The 19,044-nt window shown below is 35.8% G+C and overlaps 5 protein-coding genes across 6 annotated transcripts; 1 reads left to right on the top strand and 4 right to left on the bottom strand.

Annotated features, from left to right (window-relative positions):
- Positions 1-593: 593 nt before the first annotated feature.
- Positions 594-2,359, bottom strand: LOC132171868 (GDSL esterase/lipase At1g54790-like). The gene is made up of 5 exons (XM_059583279.1): positions 1,991-2,359; positions 1,707-1,907; positions 1,431-1,597; positions 1,058-1,328; positions 594-971 (listed from the first exon to the last, which is right to left on the bottom strand). Exons 1-5 carry the CDS (start codon positions 2,226-2,228, stop codon positions 682-684), a joined length of 1,167 nt encoding a protein of 388 aa, XP_059439262.1. The 5' UTR covers positions 2,229-2,359; the 3' UTR covers positions 594-681.
- A 995-nt stretch (positions 2,360-3,354) lies between these two features.
- LOC132172325 (elongation factor Tu, mitochondrial) lies at positions 3,355-8,749 on the top strand. Its single transcript, XM_059583802.1, has 12 exons — positions 3,355-3,617; positions 4,194-4,269; positions 4,461-4,553; positions 4,705-4,779; positions 5,294-5,398; positions 5,506-5,596; positions 5,715-5,920; positions 6,406-6,489; positions 6,736-6,801; positions 6,876-6,938; positions 7,327-7,567; positions 8,359-8,749. The coding sequence occupies exons 1-12, from the start codon at positions 3,442-3,444 to the stop codon at positions 8,427-8,429; spliced, it is 1,347 nt and encodes a 448-aa protein (XP_059439785.1). The 5' UTR covers positions 3,355-3,441; the 3' UTR covers positions 8,430-8,749.
- Positions 8,750-9,785: 1,036 nt separating this feature from the next.
- LOC132172326 (uncharacterized) lies at positions 9,786-15,754 on the bottom strand. Of its 2 annotated transcripts, XM_059583804.1 has the most exons (6): positions 15,605-15,754; positions 15,414-15,499; positions 13,917-14,097; positions 12,456-12,873; positions 11,385-11,465; positions 9,786-10,609 (listed from the first exon to the last, which is right to left on the bottom strand). In XM_059583804.1, exons 2-6 carry the CDS (start codon positions 15,495-15,497, stop codon positions 10,108-10,110), a joined length of 1,266 nt encoding a protein of 421 aa, XP_059439787.1. In that variant the 5' UTR covers positions 15,498-15,499; positions 15,605-15,754; the 3' UTR covers positions 9,786-10,107. The 2 variants fall into 2 exon arrangements, with proteins under 2 accessions (XP_059439787.1, XP_059439786.1); XM_059583803.1 differs by having other exon boundaries at positions 15,414-15,754.
- A 1,152-nt stretch (positions 15,755-16,906) lies between these two features.
- On the bottom strand, positions 16,907-17,269 carry LOC132169082 (uncharacterized). The gene has a single exon (XM_059580170.1). It carries the CDS (start codon positions 17,267-17,269, stop codon positions 16,907-16,909), a length of 363 nt encoding a protein of 120 aa, XP_059436153.1.
- Positions 17,270-17,331: 62 nt separating this feature from the next.
- On the bottom strand, positions 17,332-17,844 carry LOC132169081 (uncharacterized). The gene has a single exon (XM_059580169.1). It carries the CDS (start codon positions 17,842-17,844, stop codon positions 17,332-17,334), a length of 513 nt encoding a protein of 170 aa, XP_059436152.1.
- Between the last annotated feature and the right edge of the window lie 1,200 nt (positions 17,845-19,044).

The raw sequence follows: 19,044 nt of genomic DNA, 5'->3' as shown, positions 1-19,044 counted from the left end.
ATCCCTCAATTTTTTTTTTCCAAATTTGAGATTTTATTATTATTAAATCATAGTCATACTTTATATATAACAATTCACAACATGTCAACCGTCACACAAAATAAATGTTAGCGTTAATAAAAGTATAAAACTTTGGGGTAATTTCACTTACCCTATGAAGTTACGCGCCTTTTGCAAATAGCCTCTAATGTTCAAAGTCTCTCACTTTGGTGTATTTAACTTTGATTTCCTTCTACTTTTCCCATTCCATTAGGATTTTCTGTTAAATCCTAAAGGAAGGGTATGAAATTACTAAAATGCCTTTACTGAAATTACTCATTCCACCGTTTAATTTAACTACAATATGTAACGGAAGGGAAAAAATGGAAGAAAATCAAAGTTCGATACACCAAAGTGAGAGACTTTGAACATTGAGGGGTGTTTGCAAAAGGCGCGTAAGTTCATGGGCTAAGTGAAATTACCCCTAAAACTTTAATGCGAGAGAAAATAATTTTTTTCTTTCTTTCTTTCCTCTCTTTTTGAGGTACACAAGAAGACGAAAGTTAACCCATTGAAATCATGATATTCAAGTTATGCATGAACACCAACTCAGAAAGAACAACACTTGGAAATGGAATTAGCAATTTTATACCAAATATCACTTCACAATTTCTCAAGACAATACTTGGAAATCACCTGGAGTTAGTACAATCTTCTTGGATCAAAGAACTTCGATCCTAAGAGAGATTCTGCAGTCACTGAGGGAGGTGGGTCTGAATAATTTCCTGTCAATATCTGTGAGGAAACATATTCATTTGCAGCTTCTGTATAATGGTTTCCATCCCAATTCACATATTCAGCAGTATTATTGCATGGTGTTGCTGTCACCATGCTCCCATTCAGATTCTTGGTTTCCCCACAAGCAATTCGGCTGTCAAAATTCAATGGCGGCCCGCCATAACCACAGCAAGCTGCTAAAGGTTGTTTAAATCCTGAAAGCCAAAGTTCATGAGTAATCCAAAGTGCAGCAAACAAATTGAAAATATGAATTTCAAGATGGGGTAATGATAACTCTTACCATATTGAGAATAGTTTGAAATGAGGTTGAGTTTTATTGAGAAAATGTCAACATAAGTGATATTAGCATCAGGGAGCTGTGCCCTGAATTTTGTACAGAGATCATGTAATTGCATGTTGAATTGATTAGCAGCACGGTTGTGTGAGTTTACACATCCAAACTGGTCGAGTTTTGTTGTGTCTGTTCCAAATTTTGCAATGATTCTAGGCAAGCATCCAAGGGGACCAGTGTTATGAATCCAAAATTTCCTTGCACCCACATCATATAATTTCTGAAAAAGCACCAAAAACCAAAGAAATCTGAATTTGATTATTCTACAAAAACAAATTAAACTAACTTGCTAATTTGATTTAGGGAAAAGGTGGTACACAACCTTGAAACTGGTCTCAAACTCTGTAAGAAAAGTCTGAATCAAAGCAAGTACTTGGTCTTCTGATTTCGAATAAAATGCGCCATCAAGATCATTCTGACCAACATCAAACATGTAGAGTGCCTGCTTGAAAGATTTTTCTGAAGGAAGGTATTTCTGGAGTCTTTTATCTGTAACAACCACCAGAATTTACTGAACATTATCGTTAATCACACAATCGTTGTTACACGTACGTATCGGTTTAAGCTTTTGAAATAAGTGGTGATTTAAAGCTAATACCTTTATCCAATAATTCGAGGGCTCGAGCCTTGAATTTGAGGAATTGAGCCACCTGAATCCCCAGGGAAAAAGGGCTCGTGGAGGCTGCATTGGCTGGAAGTATAGTAGATCCTCCAGTAGCAAAGTTGCACCCTGTCTGGAAGTTTGGTGCACCAACAGAATCCAAATATGGATTGAGAAACGGTAGGTCCATTGCATCCACTGCAGCAGATATTACATGCAATAGATTAGATAGCAGACTCTAATATATTCAAAATATATATCAAATTATATATATATGTTACTTAGAAAATCAATGATCAAACGGCCATCAGAGAATCGCCCAGATGGCTTAAGGAAGTAGGTTTGCCCATTGGGTGGTCCAACCGGGAAAGCAAATCCGGCAGCCAGGCCACCGGTGTCTGAATTTGAATCACCAAAGTTGAAGATAGCCGGAAAACTGAAGTTGGTCACAGGGATAACAGTAGGAAAGATAGAGAAAGTTATGGCTATGACTTTAAAGATGCAGAATTTAGGAGCCATGGAGAAAGATGGCCGGGTGGATCAATGAATGAAACAAATTATAATTGAATGGCTTTTTGTCCTTAGATGTGGCTGGAATGTGAAGATTAAATTCCTTTTAAGTTTTGTAAGCAAATGGAGTGTCTTGCAAGTTGAACTAAAAATCATCGAATGCTTTGTCTCTTTCTTTTGGCCTCTATATCAGTTTAGCAGATTGAATTAGAGAAAGTTTTTCAAACCCAATTTACAGGAAATTAAGAAAACCTCAATTTTCTAAAATCACTAGTTCAATCCGGGAATGGGGGAAAACCAAAAATTAAAAATTAAAAAATTAAAACGATGTAATTATATAATTAAATAAACGAATGTTTATGATTGAATTGAGTTCAAGAAAATTGTAAAAAAGTTGTGGATGTAGCATTAATTTTTTAAAATAGCTAAAAATCTTCTTCTTCTTTTTCTCCTGAAAAATAACTTTTCAAAAACAGAAGAAAAAAAAAATTGGTGGAAAATATTCAAATTCTCTGACTTTATAATTTGCATTATCACAATAATCCACTAATTAAAATGGATTTGACTTAAGTGCTATAAAAAAATTAATGAAAACTTTGCTATAATTTTTTTAACGGTTTAGATTAATTTTACTCTTTTATTTTATTATTTTATTATTTTTTATTTATTTTTTTAAAATCTCATGGACCAGTTGAAAAACTTTTAGAGATCAAAATTAATATTAGCGGTTGGTTTGAGTTTGCAATTTTAAAAAGTGCAATATAAAAATAGCGATTTTAAGATGTACGATTTGAAATGTGATTTTTAAAAACGCAGTTATTTGTCTGACAAAATCGCAATTTGGCATTTAAAATCACAGTTTATCCTTTAAAATTATGCGTTTTCAAAATAACACAACTTTGCATGCAATTTAAAAACGCAAATTTTTTAGGTTTTTAAATCGTAATTTTTAAAAAACGCAATTCCAAACAATCATTTTTTTGCGATTTAGTTTAAAATCGTACTTTCTGTGTGTGAAATCGAATACCAAATGCACCCTAAGTGCATCGAAGGATATGGGATGGGCTGTGCCGGGCTTGGACTTGAAAAACTAAACTCGGCCCAATACACCACAAAGCTAAAACCCTCGAATCGGAAAGACTCCCCTTAAACCCCCTCTTCGCCTCTCTCAGCGTATGAAGCTCTGCGTTTCTGAGCTCTAGGGCTTTGATTCTGATTCCCAATGGCTTCAGTGGTTCTCAGAAACCCTAACTCCAAGCGCCTCCTCCCTTTCTCCTCCCAAATCTACTGGTGCTGCCGAGGATCCACTCTCTCCTCTCCCACCGATTCGATCTCTGGAAATGACAGAGCTTCCGCTCACACCTCGTGGCTGAGATCCATGGCCACCTTCACCCGAACGTAAATCCATTTCCCTTGTCATCGATATGTATATATGTATGTACGCGTCTATGTGGGTGAGTGTGTGCATATATGTATGAATGTATGTTCAATTTTGTATGGGACTAAGATCGAATAGTGGTAATGGAAAGCTGGAGAAGTCTAGGTGGTGGAAATGGTGATTAAGCAAGGTGGTTAAGTGATTGAATGTGGTTGTGACTTCGAGATTTTTAGGGCGTGTTTGGAGGTAGTATAAACAAAGTTCCCATTCTGAAAAGTAGTTATTAGGTTTTGGTAGCAGTAGCGATTTTAATACATTTCTGTTGTTTCTTGGTTTCATCTAAGTTTGAAAAGATGATCATTTTCTGTTTCGGCTTCGCATAGAAGAAAAGCAATTTTTTTTTTTTTTTGGTGATTGTAGTTACTTTTTCATAATTTAGGTAGTAGTCTGAATTAGGCTTGAAATTGGTGCAATCAATTATGTGTATTGGATTCTCCGTTGTTTAAGTTATAATGTTGCTCATATATGCAGGGTGTAAATTCCTGTGTTGTTTCCTTCTTAATATTGGTGGTTTGTTTGATTTTCTTTTCCGACAGGAAACCTCACGTGAATGTGGGAACCATTGGGCATGTCGATCATGGGAAGACTACACTGACTGCAGCTATAACAAAGGTTTGGTTGTTGTCTATTAATTTGGTTGCTTCTGTCTGTGGAATATATTTGTATTTCCCAGTTTTTATTTGGGTCACTTGGTGTTTTTCCTAGGTGACTAATATGTGGACTACAATAGTGAATTGTATAGTATGAAAAACAAAACACTTGGCTGACCAAGTTTCTGAAATTTTCATGTGATGCTTTTCTAGGTGCTAGCAGAAGAAGGTAAAGCTAAGGCTGTTGCCTTCGATGAAATTGACAAGGCCCCAGAAGAGAAAAAGAGAGGAATTACTATTGCAACGGTTGGATACTGTTTTCTTGTTTTGTCCATGGATACTTATAATGCTATGCCATTCCATCTTGCTTCTTTTTACAAATTCGGATCTTGCTTGTTTAACAAATTCATCTTCTCAAAATATCTTTTCAGCTTACCTTAGGAGTAATATTTTACAGGCACATGTGGAGTATGAAACTGCTAAACGACATTATGCACATGTAGATTGTCCAGGACATGCAGATTATGTGAAGGTAAGCTGTACAATTTATTTAATCTCGTCAGGAAGGAAGTATGTCAAACCCCAATTGAGTTTTGCAACATTACCACGACCTGAACAATCTATAAAAGTGTTGTAGGAAATAGATTAACCCTTACTGAAACCAATTCACTTTTGTACATTGTATCAGAATCTACATATGCTTAATCTTGTTTCATGAACTTATATATATTTATATGAGTGTTTGGTTTAGACATGTTAACATCCCTTTATGACTACGTAAATAAATTGCAGATTGGTTTGAATATGCAAACAGAAATTAGGTGAAAATGAAACATTAGTTCAATTAGCTTCAAATATGACCTCTCATTATTTTTGACTCGCATCTCTGTGATGGCTTTCACTTTGAACGTAGCTAATTAACTTGTTATACCTTATACACCAAATTCATTTGTTTCTAAAGGATTCTGCAAGTCAGTTGTATCTGAAGTTTAAATAATTGCATATCTCTTCATCTTTGGCCTCATGCACCCGCTCATGATTTGCAGAACATGATTACGGGTGCAGCACAAATGGATGGGGGTATTCTTGTTGTATCTGCCCCTGATGGCCCCATGCCACAGACCAAGGAACATATTCTGCTTGCGCGCCAGGTGAATATCCTACTATTTGGGCTTGTAAATTTTACCCTTCGTACTTGTTGTTTGAACTTGTAGAAATGGAGTGAAGTATATAAGGATATTTGAATGCATGCACGCAGGTTGGTGTGCCATCACTTGTGTGTTTTCTAAATAAAGTTGACGCTATTGATGATCCTGAGTTGTTGGAGCTGGTCGAGATGGAGCTCCGTGGTAAGCTTGGCTTTTTGAGAATTTGTTATATATATATATATATATATATATATGTACTTTCACTTATGTTACCTTTGACTCTACTACAAGTGTTTCACGTAGCTTATGTATCTGGCAGAGCTTCTTAGCTTCTACAAGTTTCCTGGGGATGAGATCCCTATCATTCGAGGTTCAGCTTTGTCTGCTTTACAAGGCACAAATGAAGAGATAGGCAAAAAGGCTATCCTTAAACTAATGGATGCTGTGGATGAATACATTCCTGACCCTGTACGCCAGCTTGACAAGCCTTTCTTGATGCCTATTGAAGATGTCTTCTCAATTCAGGTAAAAGTGCAACCGTTCAGCATCAATTGTTAAGCATTCCTTTGGGAAAGGGAATTGCACTTTAGCAAGAAGGAATTTTATTTCTTTACTCATTCTCAATATGAGTCTTTGTTTTGTCCCTTTCTGAATCTTCACGAGGAATGTATTAAGGCTGTGATGGACTATATATTTTTCTCCGCATTGATTTTTTGAGGTTTATTGATTTCAGTAGATCTATGGAATAGTAAAGTGAGTAACTAAGGTATTGTTACTAAAATGTCTTCGTTTTGCAATTCAACTGTTTTATGACATAACCTTTTTTTACTGGGAAGCTTTTGTTTTTCAATACTGCTGTTAGTAATGTGCTGAAAAATGAGGATGGGTTCTTTTTTTTTTTTTTTTTTGGTACTTGTATACTTTAGACTCTATGCACAGAGATTCTTTTTTTTTTTTTTTTTTTTTTCCTGGAACTTCAACTTAGTGTTAAAATTTTCTGTTTGTTTAAGGGGCGTGGAACAGTTGCCACTGGCCGTGTTGAACAAGGAACCATTAAAGTTGGTGAAGAAGTTGAGATTTTGGGGTTAAGGCAGGTAAGTCTGGAATCATGTTTTGTTGTCTTATATCTGGGAAAATTCGTTGGGTATTTCCTTCTCAGTAAATAGCTGATTACTTGCTCTCTATTTTGATAATGAATCTGCCATTACTGATGGGGCAGTCTCCTTTTAGCTTAGATTGGCTTTGACCTTTGGTGGAAGTTCCTCTTCAGATCTTGTAGCCAAAATCCATACTTGGAATGGCTGGTTCTAATATTGGGGTTCTTTCCCTGTTCTATGTAGGGTGCTCCTGTGAAAACTACAGTCACTGGTGTTGAAATGTTCAAGAAAATATTGGATCAGGGGCAAGTAAGTGATTGATTACACCTTGAGCTACTTGCACAGCTGGGATTAAACTAATGGTGGGTTGTAAATGTTAATAGGCTGGTGACAATGTGGGTCTTCTTCTACGTGGTCTAAAGCGGGAAGACATTGAGCGTGGTCAGGTAAGTAGCACATATCAAGCTTTAGAAAAATGAGTGCTGGACCTGGTAGCATCATGAAGAGCTCATATGTTACTTAAATTAGTTTATTTAGATCTCAAAGTGTACTTTTGCTTATGGTCACCAAAATCTTCGTTGAAATTTCCTGGTATATTTTGTGAAACTTAATTTAATTACTTGATTCTGCTTCAATTTTATGTTGTATACTCTACAGAGTAGTCTCAGTGAATTGGCTTTGATTATTAAAGATAACTGAAATTGTATGCTGCATGACAAGATTTTGATCAGTAGTGCCTGTGACAAGCATGAAGAATTTAAAAATTGTATGGATGTAGGCAATTTGTATCGTGAAGATGAGTTTTATAGGAAATTGCTTAACTACATTTTGTAGGTAATTGCCAAGCCCAATAGTATTAAAACATCCACGAAGTTCGAGGCTGAGATATATGTACTTACAAAGGATGAAGGTGGACGCCATACAGCCTTCTTCTCAAATTACAGGCCTCAATTCTATTTGAGGACTGCAGATATCACTGGGAAAGTAGAATTGCCTGAAAATGTTAAGATGGTTATGCCTGGGGACAACGTGACTGCAGTTTTTGAGTTGATTTCACCTGTTCCACTTGAACCAGGTATGTCTAAATTAATTAACGAAAGGAGTTGCTTGTATGATTTTTTTAGGCATTGTAAAAGATGCAGCATAATTTTTACCCTGCTAAAAGTGTTGTACCTTTAATATTTATTGTATTTCATGGTAAGATGTCTTAGTAAGCAAAATTTTTCATTACTTTTTTTTGTGTGTGCATACTGGGGTATTTATGAATTAGGCAGGCACCATAAGTTTTGAACATGTACAACCATGTGAAAAGGTAACCTAGTTGAAGACACTGGATTTGCTTGCATCAGTTGCTTGTATATTACTTTAATTCTAGTCATTGAGTAGACTACTTCTGTCATTTCTTTCCTTTGTAAACCTTCCCATTTACATGCCAGAAATAATTTTGTTATACTCTCCATATAGGTTGTCTTTTAGCCCAATGGTTGTGTTTTTGTTGTATTCATGTGAAGTTTGTGTGTGTGTGACATGCCTAATGCCTTGGCATGTATGTTACATTTGCAAGTGTATGTGATATTGTAGATGGCAGATATGGGTTATGGACAATCCATTAGCATTTTATTTGTCTGCTGCATGCAAAATATGCTCTCTCAGTGGTAAAAAACTTAGTGTTTTGCTTGACTCATTTTCTGTATTTCTTGCTTCGTTTAATGCATAGGACCATGTGTGTTCTGCTGAAAATCATTAGTTTATGATTTCCGGATATGGTGTATTTTTTGCCCCTATTCCATAAAACTTGTGGCCTAGTTAAAGAGTCTGAAATACTGGAAATAAGACCTTATTTATTTCTTCTTTTCAATCTAACAGGGCAAAGATTTGCCTTGCGGGAGGGAGGCAGAACGGTTGGTGCTGGTGTAGTCTCGAAATTAGTGAGCTGAGTCCACGCTGCTTGATTCTTCAGCTTTTATTCTGTTCGTTTGCTGGAGGAAAACAAAAGACCTGACTGTTATCTCTTGGATTTGGATACACATGCCATGTGGTTATTACTTTCATAGTCCACACTTGATGAAATGTTTGCTCTAGGGCATTACGAGAGAGATCTCTAGTGGTATGAAATTGAGTAAATTTAAAGGAAGTTGATCTTCGTTGTTACTTTTTGCTGTGCACAATTGGTCAAAATGATCTTGATCGGTACTGAAATAATTCTGTCCTTGTTATTAGAAATAATCAGCTAATCGATGTTGTGGACTTTTATGGTGTTGCAGGCATGGGGATCCACCAAAATATTACTTACATTTTTTGAAACATTTTATATGTTTTGAGTTATAGGCATGGGATTCTGCCCAACAAAAAAAAAAGCCCTTAAGACTTTTTATAGATGTTTTCTTGCTAACCTTTTGAATGATGGAATAGGATTGAAATGGAGGAATTGCTTTATGGTAAAGTTTTATTTTGTTAAATCTAACTCTGTATATAATACCATGTGGTGAATATGTTGCCCTTTACAATTGTAACACCACCTTGAATGATGTGCTTAGTGCTCTCTTGCATTGCTGTCTATTTAAGCAAGCCCAAGTTGATTCAAGAGTAATATGCATTTTAAGTGAAAGTTGCATTTATGCCAGCGATTGTAAACCATGGAGATTGGAAAATAGTAATCGGCCTTGGGAATCCACTTTTATCTGTTTAACGATACTGGCTTGTAAGAGGCTGCTACCCACTGTTTCTTCCATCACCACAAGTCATTTGTAGCTACAATTTAACGAAAGAAAACTTTGATCCTGTATAATTGCCCAAGAGTTGCTAATTCAGAGATGTGCATGTTCCGCTAATGAAGTAACATAAACCACCAGGCAGATCAAGCTGCTACTTGGTTGTAGTAATGAAATCATATAGCCTGCAAAAGCTTCCTGCTGCATTGCTGACTATTCCATCATCTCAAGGACCACAGCCAACGGGGTTTGGGCAAGCTCTCGCTGTCTCATTGCGTGGGATCGGAATCCGTCCACAGCAATGAGCACAGTAGATGTTTAAATTTCTTCAACAAAATCAACGAGTCTTTATCAAATGCCCAAATTTCTTCAACAAAGTGAATATGACTTTCAGCAAAGCCTCCGAAGAGGTTTTGCGGGTACTCAACTCCACAAAAGTTGGTTGAGATATCCAGAAAAGGTCCACTACAGAAAGGCTAATACTGTAGCATTGTTAACTGGACAAAACACATTAGTGACTTGGTCTACTGATTCTATGGGAAAAGAAAAAGACCAAAAAGAGAGATCACTTAGAAGTCAAAATACAAAAAACCCCTTAATTGCATGCACAAAACTGTATGTATGGTACATTTTATACAAGTTCTGCTCCAGTCCTTAACAATGTAACCCTCCTAATGTTAAAATTATAACCTATTAGTGGCACATCAACTTACAGGAACAAGCCGAGTGGTGATGAGGTGGAACAGAGGTTAATGTTGGGTTTCATTTCGAGCAAGCCAAATGAACTTGAGCCTGCCTGATCATCATCCAACTTCACTATGGCATTTACAATTACAGTCACCAACCACACTGTTAAACTGTTTCTCCAAACCATGAAATTATATTTCATTTCTTCTCTTGATGCTCATGCAAACTTCAACACCGCTACAGCCATCAAAGCTGCAGCTCTAAAGTAAATCTCATGCACGCTCTTATCCACTTTCCTTACCATCTCCTCTTCCTTCAAACCCAATTTCCCAGAATTCTTGCTGATATAGATGATGGTGTCTCGAAGTTTATTCACTGCCCATGAGAGCCAAACCAGCCCAAACCCAACTCCGGTGCTAAACAGTCTGGAAGCACAGAATGGTACCCTCCCGCAAGCCAATTTGGTGACAACAGAGAAAAGTACGGCAAGGCCGGTCCCAGCAATTCCAGCAGAAAATTGGGTCAGGAGCTCAGGAAGCTCTGGGCCAGATTTCTTTAGAGAAAGGACTGCTGTTTTTCGATGGCACTTCTTGTTAACCATTAATGATAGAAGGCTCTCACATGCATGGAAATAGTTCTTCTTGTACATATCCCTCTCTCTGCCTGCTTTCTTACTATTCTTCTTCTTTGGCGATGGTTTGACCTTTATTTTCTCAGGACTGTTAAGAATGTGACATACAGCATACAACAAAATCAAAGTGTTAAACATCTAAGCATGGAAACAGCTGGAAGAAAGTTCATGTGTGTGCTCATCAACAAATTCAATTACAACTGAAAATTTTACTTTTGGGAGAAATGTAATCTTTGACAAAAAAACAAAGCAATGAATGCATCCATGCATAAAATATGAATCACCAGTGTCAGGTATTCAAATAAGACGAAAATCTCAACCAATGGAATGTTGATTAGGAACACCATTCTAATCCATGGAATCAGTCATATATGAAGGCCCTAGTCCTTTTCATATTGCTAATATAGTGGTCACTGAACCGTGCTTAATGGGGCCACAAGATCAGATCCAGAATATAGTTTGTTCAATTTTTTTGTTTTAGATTGTTATGCCAATTCTGCAGCTTACCAAGTGAATATGCTCTGGTGAGTTTGAATATTTCTGTCATAACCAATATACGGAGATCTACTCCTTCAAACCATTTTGTGCTAAACGGAAACTGTTTAGCACAAAATGCTTATAACCAAGGATTTTTTTATTGGTTATCACTGTTTTAAATACTTCGTCTAATTGTCATAAAACAATTAAGTTTTCAGTGTCTTATTTTCTGAAAACAATTTTTGAGTTCTTTCCAAACACATTTTTTGGTATCGAAAAATGACACAAAACATTTTACTGTTCTCGTTCTTGAAAACATGCTTTTGAGAACATTTTTTAGAAAATAGATCCAATTCAGCCAAAGAAACTAGATCATTGTCATATACCTCTTCAAAGGGGCAAGAGTTGTTGCTTGAAGCTTCAAAGAAGACCCATGAACATTGACCACTGCTTCATTGCTGTCCAGCCTGCATAATATAATGACTAATCAGGTCTTTAAGAAAAACAATGACAATAAGGAATGGTTGAAATATAAATAAAAATTCAAAATCATATTGGAAACCCATTGCTGTCAACTTCAATGCAACATCATAAATTCATTCAACAATATCAGTTTAAGCAAGGAGTTCAAACAAGATATAATTCAGTAAAACAAGTAATCTAGAACTAGCATACTTCTTCTGGGTACTAGAATGTGTGTTAGTTCAGAACTTATAGGGGAAAGGAATTGGCAATGCAAATTAAGTAACGGTCAATTCTGACTTCACACTCCACATCGGTGAACAATGTTGCGGACTAGAATAGGTTCAAGCATGACACAATTCATGCTGATATTTTCATCATTTCTGCTGCTCATTGTAATCAAAGTATAAAATGTTCCTCATCATTCTAAATTCACCAACTTATTAGTTTGAATTGACTTGATATGAGTCAATGGTTCAGCAATACTAAAGAGTCAGCCCAAAGTTCCATAGATAAAACAAACTTGACCCTCTAATAAAGGCCTATAGACAAGCAAAAATGGAATGGAGTTAAAAAAAAAATACCAAATGACATAAAATAAAGAGTGCTAAGAAAGTCAAGCCAAGTGGTGAGGGTTTTTTTTATTAAAAAAAAAAAAACAAAAAAACAAAAATAGATTTGATAAATGTCATTATATGAAATATATCGAATCAAGAGGTGCACAGCAGATTTGAGAAACCAAATTAATTAGTTAATACCATATGCTAAGCTAACTGAAAATAGTCATGAGATCAAGTAAAATGTTAAAAGAACGCTCATATAAAATGACTTTTGATACCTTATAAAAAATAAAAAAATAAAAAACTTGATAGAAGGACTGAGACAACCCTCCACAAAAATTTAAACATAAAACTCCAGATGCACATAAATTATACGTGTAAAATCAACTTGCATATAATTCAGGTTGAAAACAAAACAGGTCTAGACACCCATACCTACTATAATGTGGGACCAACATAGACGGCTTTCTCCACTTTGGTGAGTTTCTTGATAAGTAAAACTCAGAAACAACTGAAAGTAGATCTTTCACCTCCACCTCAGTACCCTTGAATACGACCCGACCATCAGGGTGAACCGTAACGTTTGAACTACGGGCCAAATCTCCCACAAAGTCCAGGTGAGGCTTCTGGGCATAAAGTCTGCAACTAGGATAAATAAGAGAAGGAGCAAACGGCTGTTGATACACATTAGTTGTCAATGCTTGTAGCCCCAACAAGTCAGATAGCAAAGACATATCTAGTTCACTTCTCTCTGCTTCACTTGGTCCGGACTTGAGGAAATTCAAGATTTTTTCATGTTTTGTGCATTGCTCAGCAATGCCAAAGCTAAACAGTATTGAGTCTGGGTTATCATCTGCATTCAAAAAATTGAGGCAAATAAGATTACTTCAGCACAGAGCAAATATGGAGAAAAGCAAAGAGTAATTAGCAGTGAATCATTCTACATGTCATCCTACCAAGAGACAAACAAAGTGCTAAAAAACCATGTCACCAGCTATGCCCCCACCTCCAATCATAGTTTCCTTCAGCCTTTTATCCATTGCCCTACCATTATAAAGGATATCATTTAACAATTCAGACCCATCTTTTGATTAATACTAATTTTTTTACTTTTTTATTTTTAATCACTGGATTTATTGCCTTGCTCTGCTTGTGCTTATTCTCACACATGCACAGACAAAAAAAATGCAAACATAGACACACTCCATATACAAGAGCCCAATATTCTACTCAATATGGCCAAGGAAAAAACAATTTAACAAACAAAATTGAGATGTCATCAAAAGCCCAGGGTACATTTATAAACAACTAAATCTATAGGGTTGCATTTGACAGCATTTCTTACAATAGGAAGTTCTTCACGAGGGGCAAGATTGCAAAATAGCATTCCTCAAAAGGCAATTAGTCCAATATAAAATAGAAAAAGATGTTTGCTGAATGCTACCCATGTAGAGTTTTCTTTTTCTTTTTCTTTTTTTCTTTTTGGGTACGGGTGCCAATGACAGCATATGTTTGCAAAAACAGAAAAGGGAATGATTGCAAACTAGGTCTGCTTTAAAGGATAAACTGAAACTAGTATGACTCCACAGCTTCATGTGAATGGCCACACAGTTTGCAAAAAAAATTCTTTTCATTGTTTCTCTTGGATGAAATTAGCCTTCCTTCAATATCCAATGGAACGAGAGGTCCACCAAACATTTTTTTTTACATGCTACAACTAAAAAATGAGATGAATAGAGTCAAAAATAAATCAACAGCAACACAAAGCACGATTTACTAATTTCATTTCATATATCTTCAGACATCCCTTTATTAAATGATTAGTAATAATGACCTCAATCACTAAAGGGAAATGATCTTCAAACAAACATAGCATCCAAAAAATGATTGGCAAACCTTGCACGTCAATGAGAACAGGCTTTTTAACAGTCGAGTCAAGCTGGACAAAGTGACTAGACTTGGACAACCCACTTATGGGTTTCCACGGCTCCTCATACTGATGTGGCCTCAAAGTAAGTGATCTTGAGCTTATTATCTCATGTCCAGCTCCAGAACTTGGCAAAAGATGTTGAGAATCCTGCATTGAACAATATTTAAAAGAAATCAGTTTTCAAAGGAAACAACTAATCATGGGACATGCCATAGTATAGACGCAGGCAGTGAAAAGCAAACTTGTCAATCCAATCAAGCAAACAACAGAATTGAGCAACAATAAAAGTAGGAATTAGATGCTCAAATTTTTATCAATCCTAAGGTGTAGCAATCCAATTGCAATAACAAGCAAAACATTACTAACAGTAACAAAACCTTTGAAAGCTATTCTGGAGGCTATTAAATTAAGATACAAAAACACATAGGAGGCCAATGACACAAAACTAATGTCCTGTTGAAAGTGTTTTAGAAGATTTCATCAACTGAAAACATGAAAGTCAAAATGAACACAAATTAATGTAACAATACAGAATAGCAATCTAATTAGAAGTCACAATCTCAAACTTCAAAAAACTGAATAGAGATATGAAGAACTACCCAAAAAAGCCAAATTTAGAGTTACAACCAAATGACAGAGTCAGGCATTAAACAAAAGGAAACTCAATTTCAGGAACGGCAGAATTCATTAGCACAGTTCACATAAGAAAGGGAGAAAAGCTCAGTCTTCATGTTAGCACTAAATAAGTGAATTACATGCGAAATAGAGTTCTTAAATCATCAAACCAGCTAATAATCACCTCAATTATCATTTGACCATGTGAATTGACAGTTCAACACAAGCTACTACATAATTAAGCCATAACAAAGTAATTTATTATCCAATTGTGTTAAAACACGTTAACAATAAATTGACTTGAATTTATACCTAAGTCACTAAAACAAGAACTTGAACCAAATTAGAATTATCATCAGAAATGCATCAGCATCGCCGATACCGCAAAGAACTAAAATTCAAATTATAAGCAAACAATTTGACCTGTAATTTTTCTCAAATAGGTGAATGCCAATCAGCAATCTAAACAAATAAAGGAAAACCCAATCAGAATCCCATCAAAACCGGTAGAACTATCGCATAGATCCACAACCTAAACGCTACAAGATGTGAACCCAATAAAACCCACCTGAAACATAAGCTCAATAAACCAAGCTGGATTAGCACATACATGAAACAAAACAAACTATCTTTAAAACATGAATCCCAATAAAACCCACTAAAAATTAAAACGTATTTCCACAACCCAGGTCACCAAACCCATTAAAATCAAACAGTAAGCAGGCTGATCATCCAATTCCTAACACAAACACAATAAAACAAGTATCAAAGACTTAACATGGCGGCAACCAAAATCAAACAAACCCAACAAAATCAAATAATCAAGTTAGAATGGACTTGTGCCATACCTTGAGGACTCTACCTTGCTCTTGGTGCAAAACAAGCCCTGAAGGGTACCCATGAGAAGCCATCAAGCAAAGCTCAACCACCATACCTATAAGAAACCCAGTTCAGAAAACAAGTTTCAGGAACCAATTTCTCTTTTTTTGTGCCTATGTTACACCACCATAAACTTATCCATCAAAATCCAAAGACTCACAACTTGGTTTTTTGAGTGGCACCTAATAATAACAGGAAAAAAGAAAAAAGAAAATGGATTTTTGTGCTCCAATTCTTTGATCCAGAATCTTCTGAATAGGAGGATCTGTGGTCAGCACAGCCTTGAGATAATCAAGGCTGTACAGTTGTAATATCGAAGTGGACAAAAAGCTGTCTTTGTTACTTCTTGGACTTACGTGGGTATTGGGTTCTCTTTTTTATTGGCTCTCCTTTGTCCTTACTGTATTTTTTTCTTGGCTGTCTGCCTCCCTCATGCTGACCGTTGGATAAGAATCATAAGATCAAGATTGTGGGCAACCAATGAACAAGCATTTACTTCTATGACTGATGCGACAATTTTGTTAAGAGACTGATGGGAGAAGCTACCATTTCTCTACATTCATTTCCACACACCTTAACTTTCAAGAATCAAAACAACCCTAGAATATTATATTTGGGATCAATTTTTATTGAATTTTAAATTGATAATAATTTTAAAATTTACTTAAAAGTATATAAAAATAAATATGCACAGCATTAGTCAAAAATCTATGGCCGCCCAAGAGCCAATTGATTTAAAGCATTCCTAACAGCCTCACAAAAATAACTGAAAATATACTTTTAATTATTTTGACAACTCACTTTTTTAGAGTACTCACAACAGTCTCACTATTTTAACAATTAACTTTCACTATTTCATTTAAATATTATTTTTCAAAGATTTGTTTATTCTTTCTCTAATTTTTATATTTTTGAATGTTTGTTAATGGTCTATTTTAAGAATATTTGTTTTATTCTAACAGTAATATTTTTAAAAATTTGTAATATTTCCTTCACTTTCTTATTTTTAAATTCTATTGGAAGAAATATAATGTTTTTCATGATTGATTTTGGATTGTTAATAATGTCGGCTTATATATACTCCCATATCAATTTTGGAAAGTTTTTTTTTTTAAATAAATAAATTTTTCATCTTTAATATCATTAAGCATCAATAATATTTAATGCAATTATATGGCATAATATATACTTTGATTTCATTGAAGTGGGAGAGAAAAGAAAAGAGAAGGGAGAGAGGATAAGAGAAAAGGGAGAGAAAAAGAAAAAAAAAAAAAAAAGAAAAAAAAAAGAAAAAAAAAGGGAGAGATAAATGAAAAGCAATAAGGAAGAGAGAGAAAATATATTTGTTTAATAAATAGGTGAATGAATAGTATATTTTAAGTTTGGTGAGTATTGTTCACCTCACTATTTTTATTTTTTTTTTGAAGAAATTGGCGTTTTCATTGATAAATCAAGTCATACACTACAGTGCTAAAGCCTCTGTATGTAGAGTCTCACGGATACAATCCGGGGGTTCATAAAACCACACCCTGTCCATCTCATTTTGCACAGCCAAACTGGCAAGAATATGAGCCACGTTATTGCCTTCCTTCCGAACGTACCCCAGCTCCCATGACGTGAAGGAATGTAAAGCTATCCGCAAGTCTTTGGTGAGGTGTCCCGTTGCACTCTCATCAGGCAGCAGGGAATTCACTGCATCCACGACCACCTTCGCGTCACCCTCCAGTTGGACCTGCTTCATCCCCATCTCAGTGCACAACTGAACCGCCATAATGGCTGCCAAAGTTTCAGCCGAAGTTGGGTCCAAAAAACCCCGACGAGTCATACTTCTTGCCGCCCACAATTTTCCTTGATGATCCCTTATGACAATCCCAAGGCCCACACGCCCTAAAAACGTTGATTGACGCCCGCGTCCCAGTTGGCCTTAAACCACCCAATTGGAGGATTTTTCCAATTACAGTGATTAGAAGCCTCGCAAGCAACCTCTTGCGGTACCACCTCATTCCGCACCAGGTGAAACAGAGTCACTGCCCGTATGGCTTGCTGAATTAACAAATTGGGATTGAGAAAAACACCACCGTGAATCAGCTCATTTCTCCGAAGCCAAATACGACGAGCAATGTTTGCAAACTGAGCAAATTCCATCTGGTCCCAGCTCTTCAACATTCCCTCCACCACCTGAAGGAAAGACGGCCCTTCAAAATGGCTTTTCTGGAATTTAATGCACCCAACACTCCAAACGTCCCTGGCCGCAGGGCATTCCCATAGCGCATGGTATATGGTCTCCTCCGCTCGTTCACAGACTGGGCAGTAGGAGTCCTCAGTCACCTTCTTGGCCCCAAGATTTGCTTTTGTAGGCAAAATTTCATGACAAGCGCGCCAGAGGAAGTGTTTCTCCATACTTGGTATTTTTTGTCGCCAAATGGATCTCCAAACATCACAATGACGGACCCGAGATGAACTTTCTGCCTGAGAGGCAGTTTCTCTTCCTTTTTCCATATGGTACGCACTTCTAACTGAAAAAAGCCCTTTAGCCGTTCCTCTCCATATAAGCTTATCATCTTGGTCCGAGGTACTAAGAGGTACCGAAAGTATAGATATAGTTTCCTCCCGGGAGAATAATCTTTCCAATAACGCATAGTCCCACCATTTTGTGTCTGTATCAATGAGTTGGCTAACCGTTGTATTCGGATCAAGTATCAAGTATTCGCATAGTCTCACTACTTTTTATTTTGTTAAAGTGATGAGGCTGAAAACTGTACATTTAAGTTATTTTGATTAAATTAACTCATTAAAATAACCAAAATATAAATTTGTTGAAGTTGCAAAGAGTGCTCTTATTGGCGTTGTTCAAAGGAGTAGCCAAGATTGTCACACATTTGAAGGTTCAATTAACAATAGGTTTACGGGGACAATGATTATAAATTGCCAAATCATTTATATATATATATAATAAGGTTTAGAAATTTCCAAATCATTTACCCAATCACTTCATCAACTCTATACTATAATTACCAAATACCAACCATCCATGCACATAAAAATGACGTCTTTTACATTACATTTCTCCATTAAAAAAAAAAAAAAAACATAATTTCTCTATTAACAACAAGGAAAAATGTATAATAAATCTTTGAGTCAACCCTTCAAAATTTAAAACTTCCTAAAGTTTTTTTTTCTTCAAAAATTTAGTCATTGAGTCAATTGAAATGACAATAAAATTTATGTCGTCAAAATTTTTTAACAGCCGTTATGGCCAATTAAAATGCACAATTTTACCTTATTAAAATATTAATTTTTTATTAATTTAATTTTTAAAAAAATTAAAAAAAAAAAATTACATGGTGCCAGGGGTGGCGGTTACACCTAACTCCTATGGTGGTCGCACAATCCCCATGGTGGTTTTAGGTGGTTTATGGCCACTCCATTAGGTTGGGTGGTATATTGATGCTTTACACTCGCAATTTTGTAAATTTTTTTAAGATTTAATTTTTAAAATTAAATTAATATTTTAATCGGGTAAAATGGTGCGTTTTGAATTGCTCCAACTTCTATTAAAAAATTTTAACGGCAAGAATTTTATTGTCATTTCAATTGACC

The sequence above is a fragment of the Corylus avellana genome, chromosome ca2 (genome assembly GCF_901000735.1).
Source record: "Corylus avellana chromosome ca2, CavTom2PMs-1.0".
NCBI classification, from domain to species: domain Eukaryota; kingdom Viridiplantae; phylum Streptophyta; class Magnoliopsida; order Fagales; family Betulaceae; genus Corylus; species Corylus avellana.
This window is presented reverse-complemented; position numbering and strand designations above follow the sequence as displayed.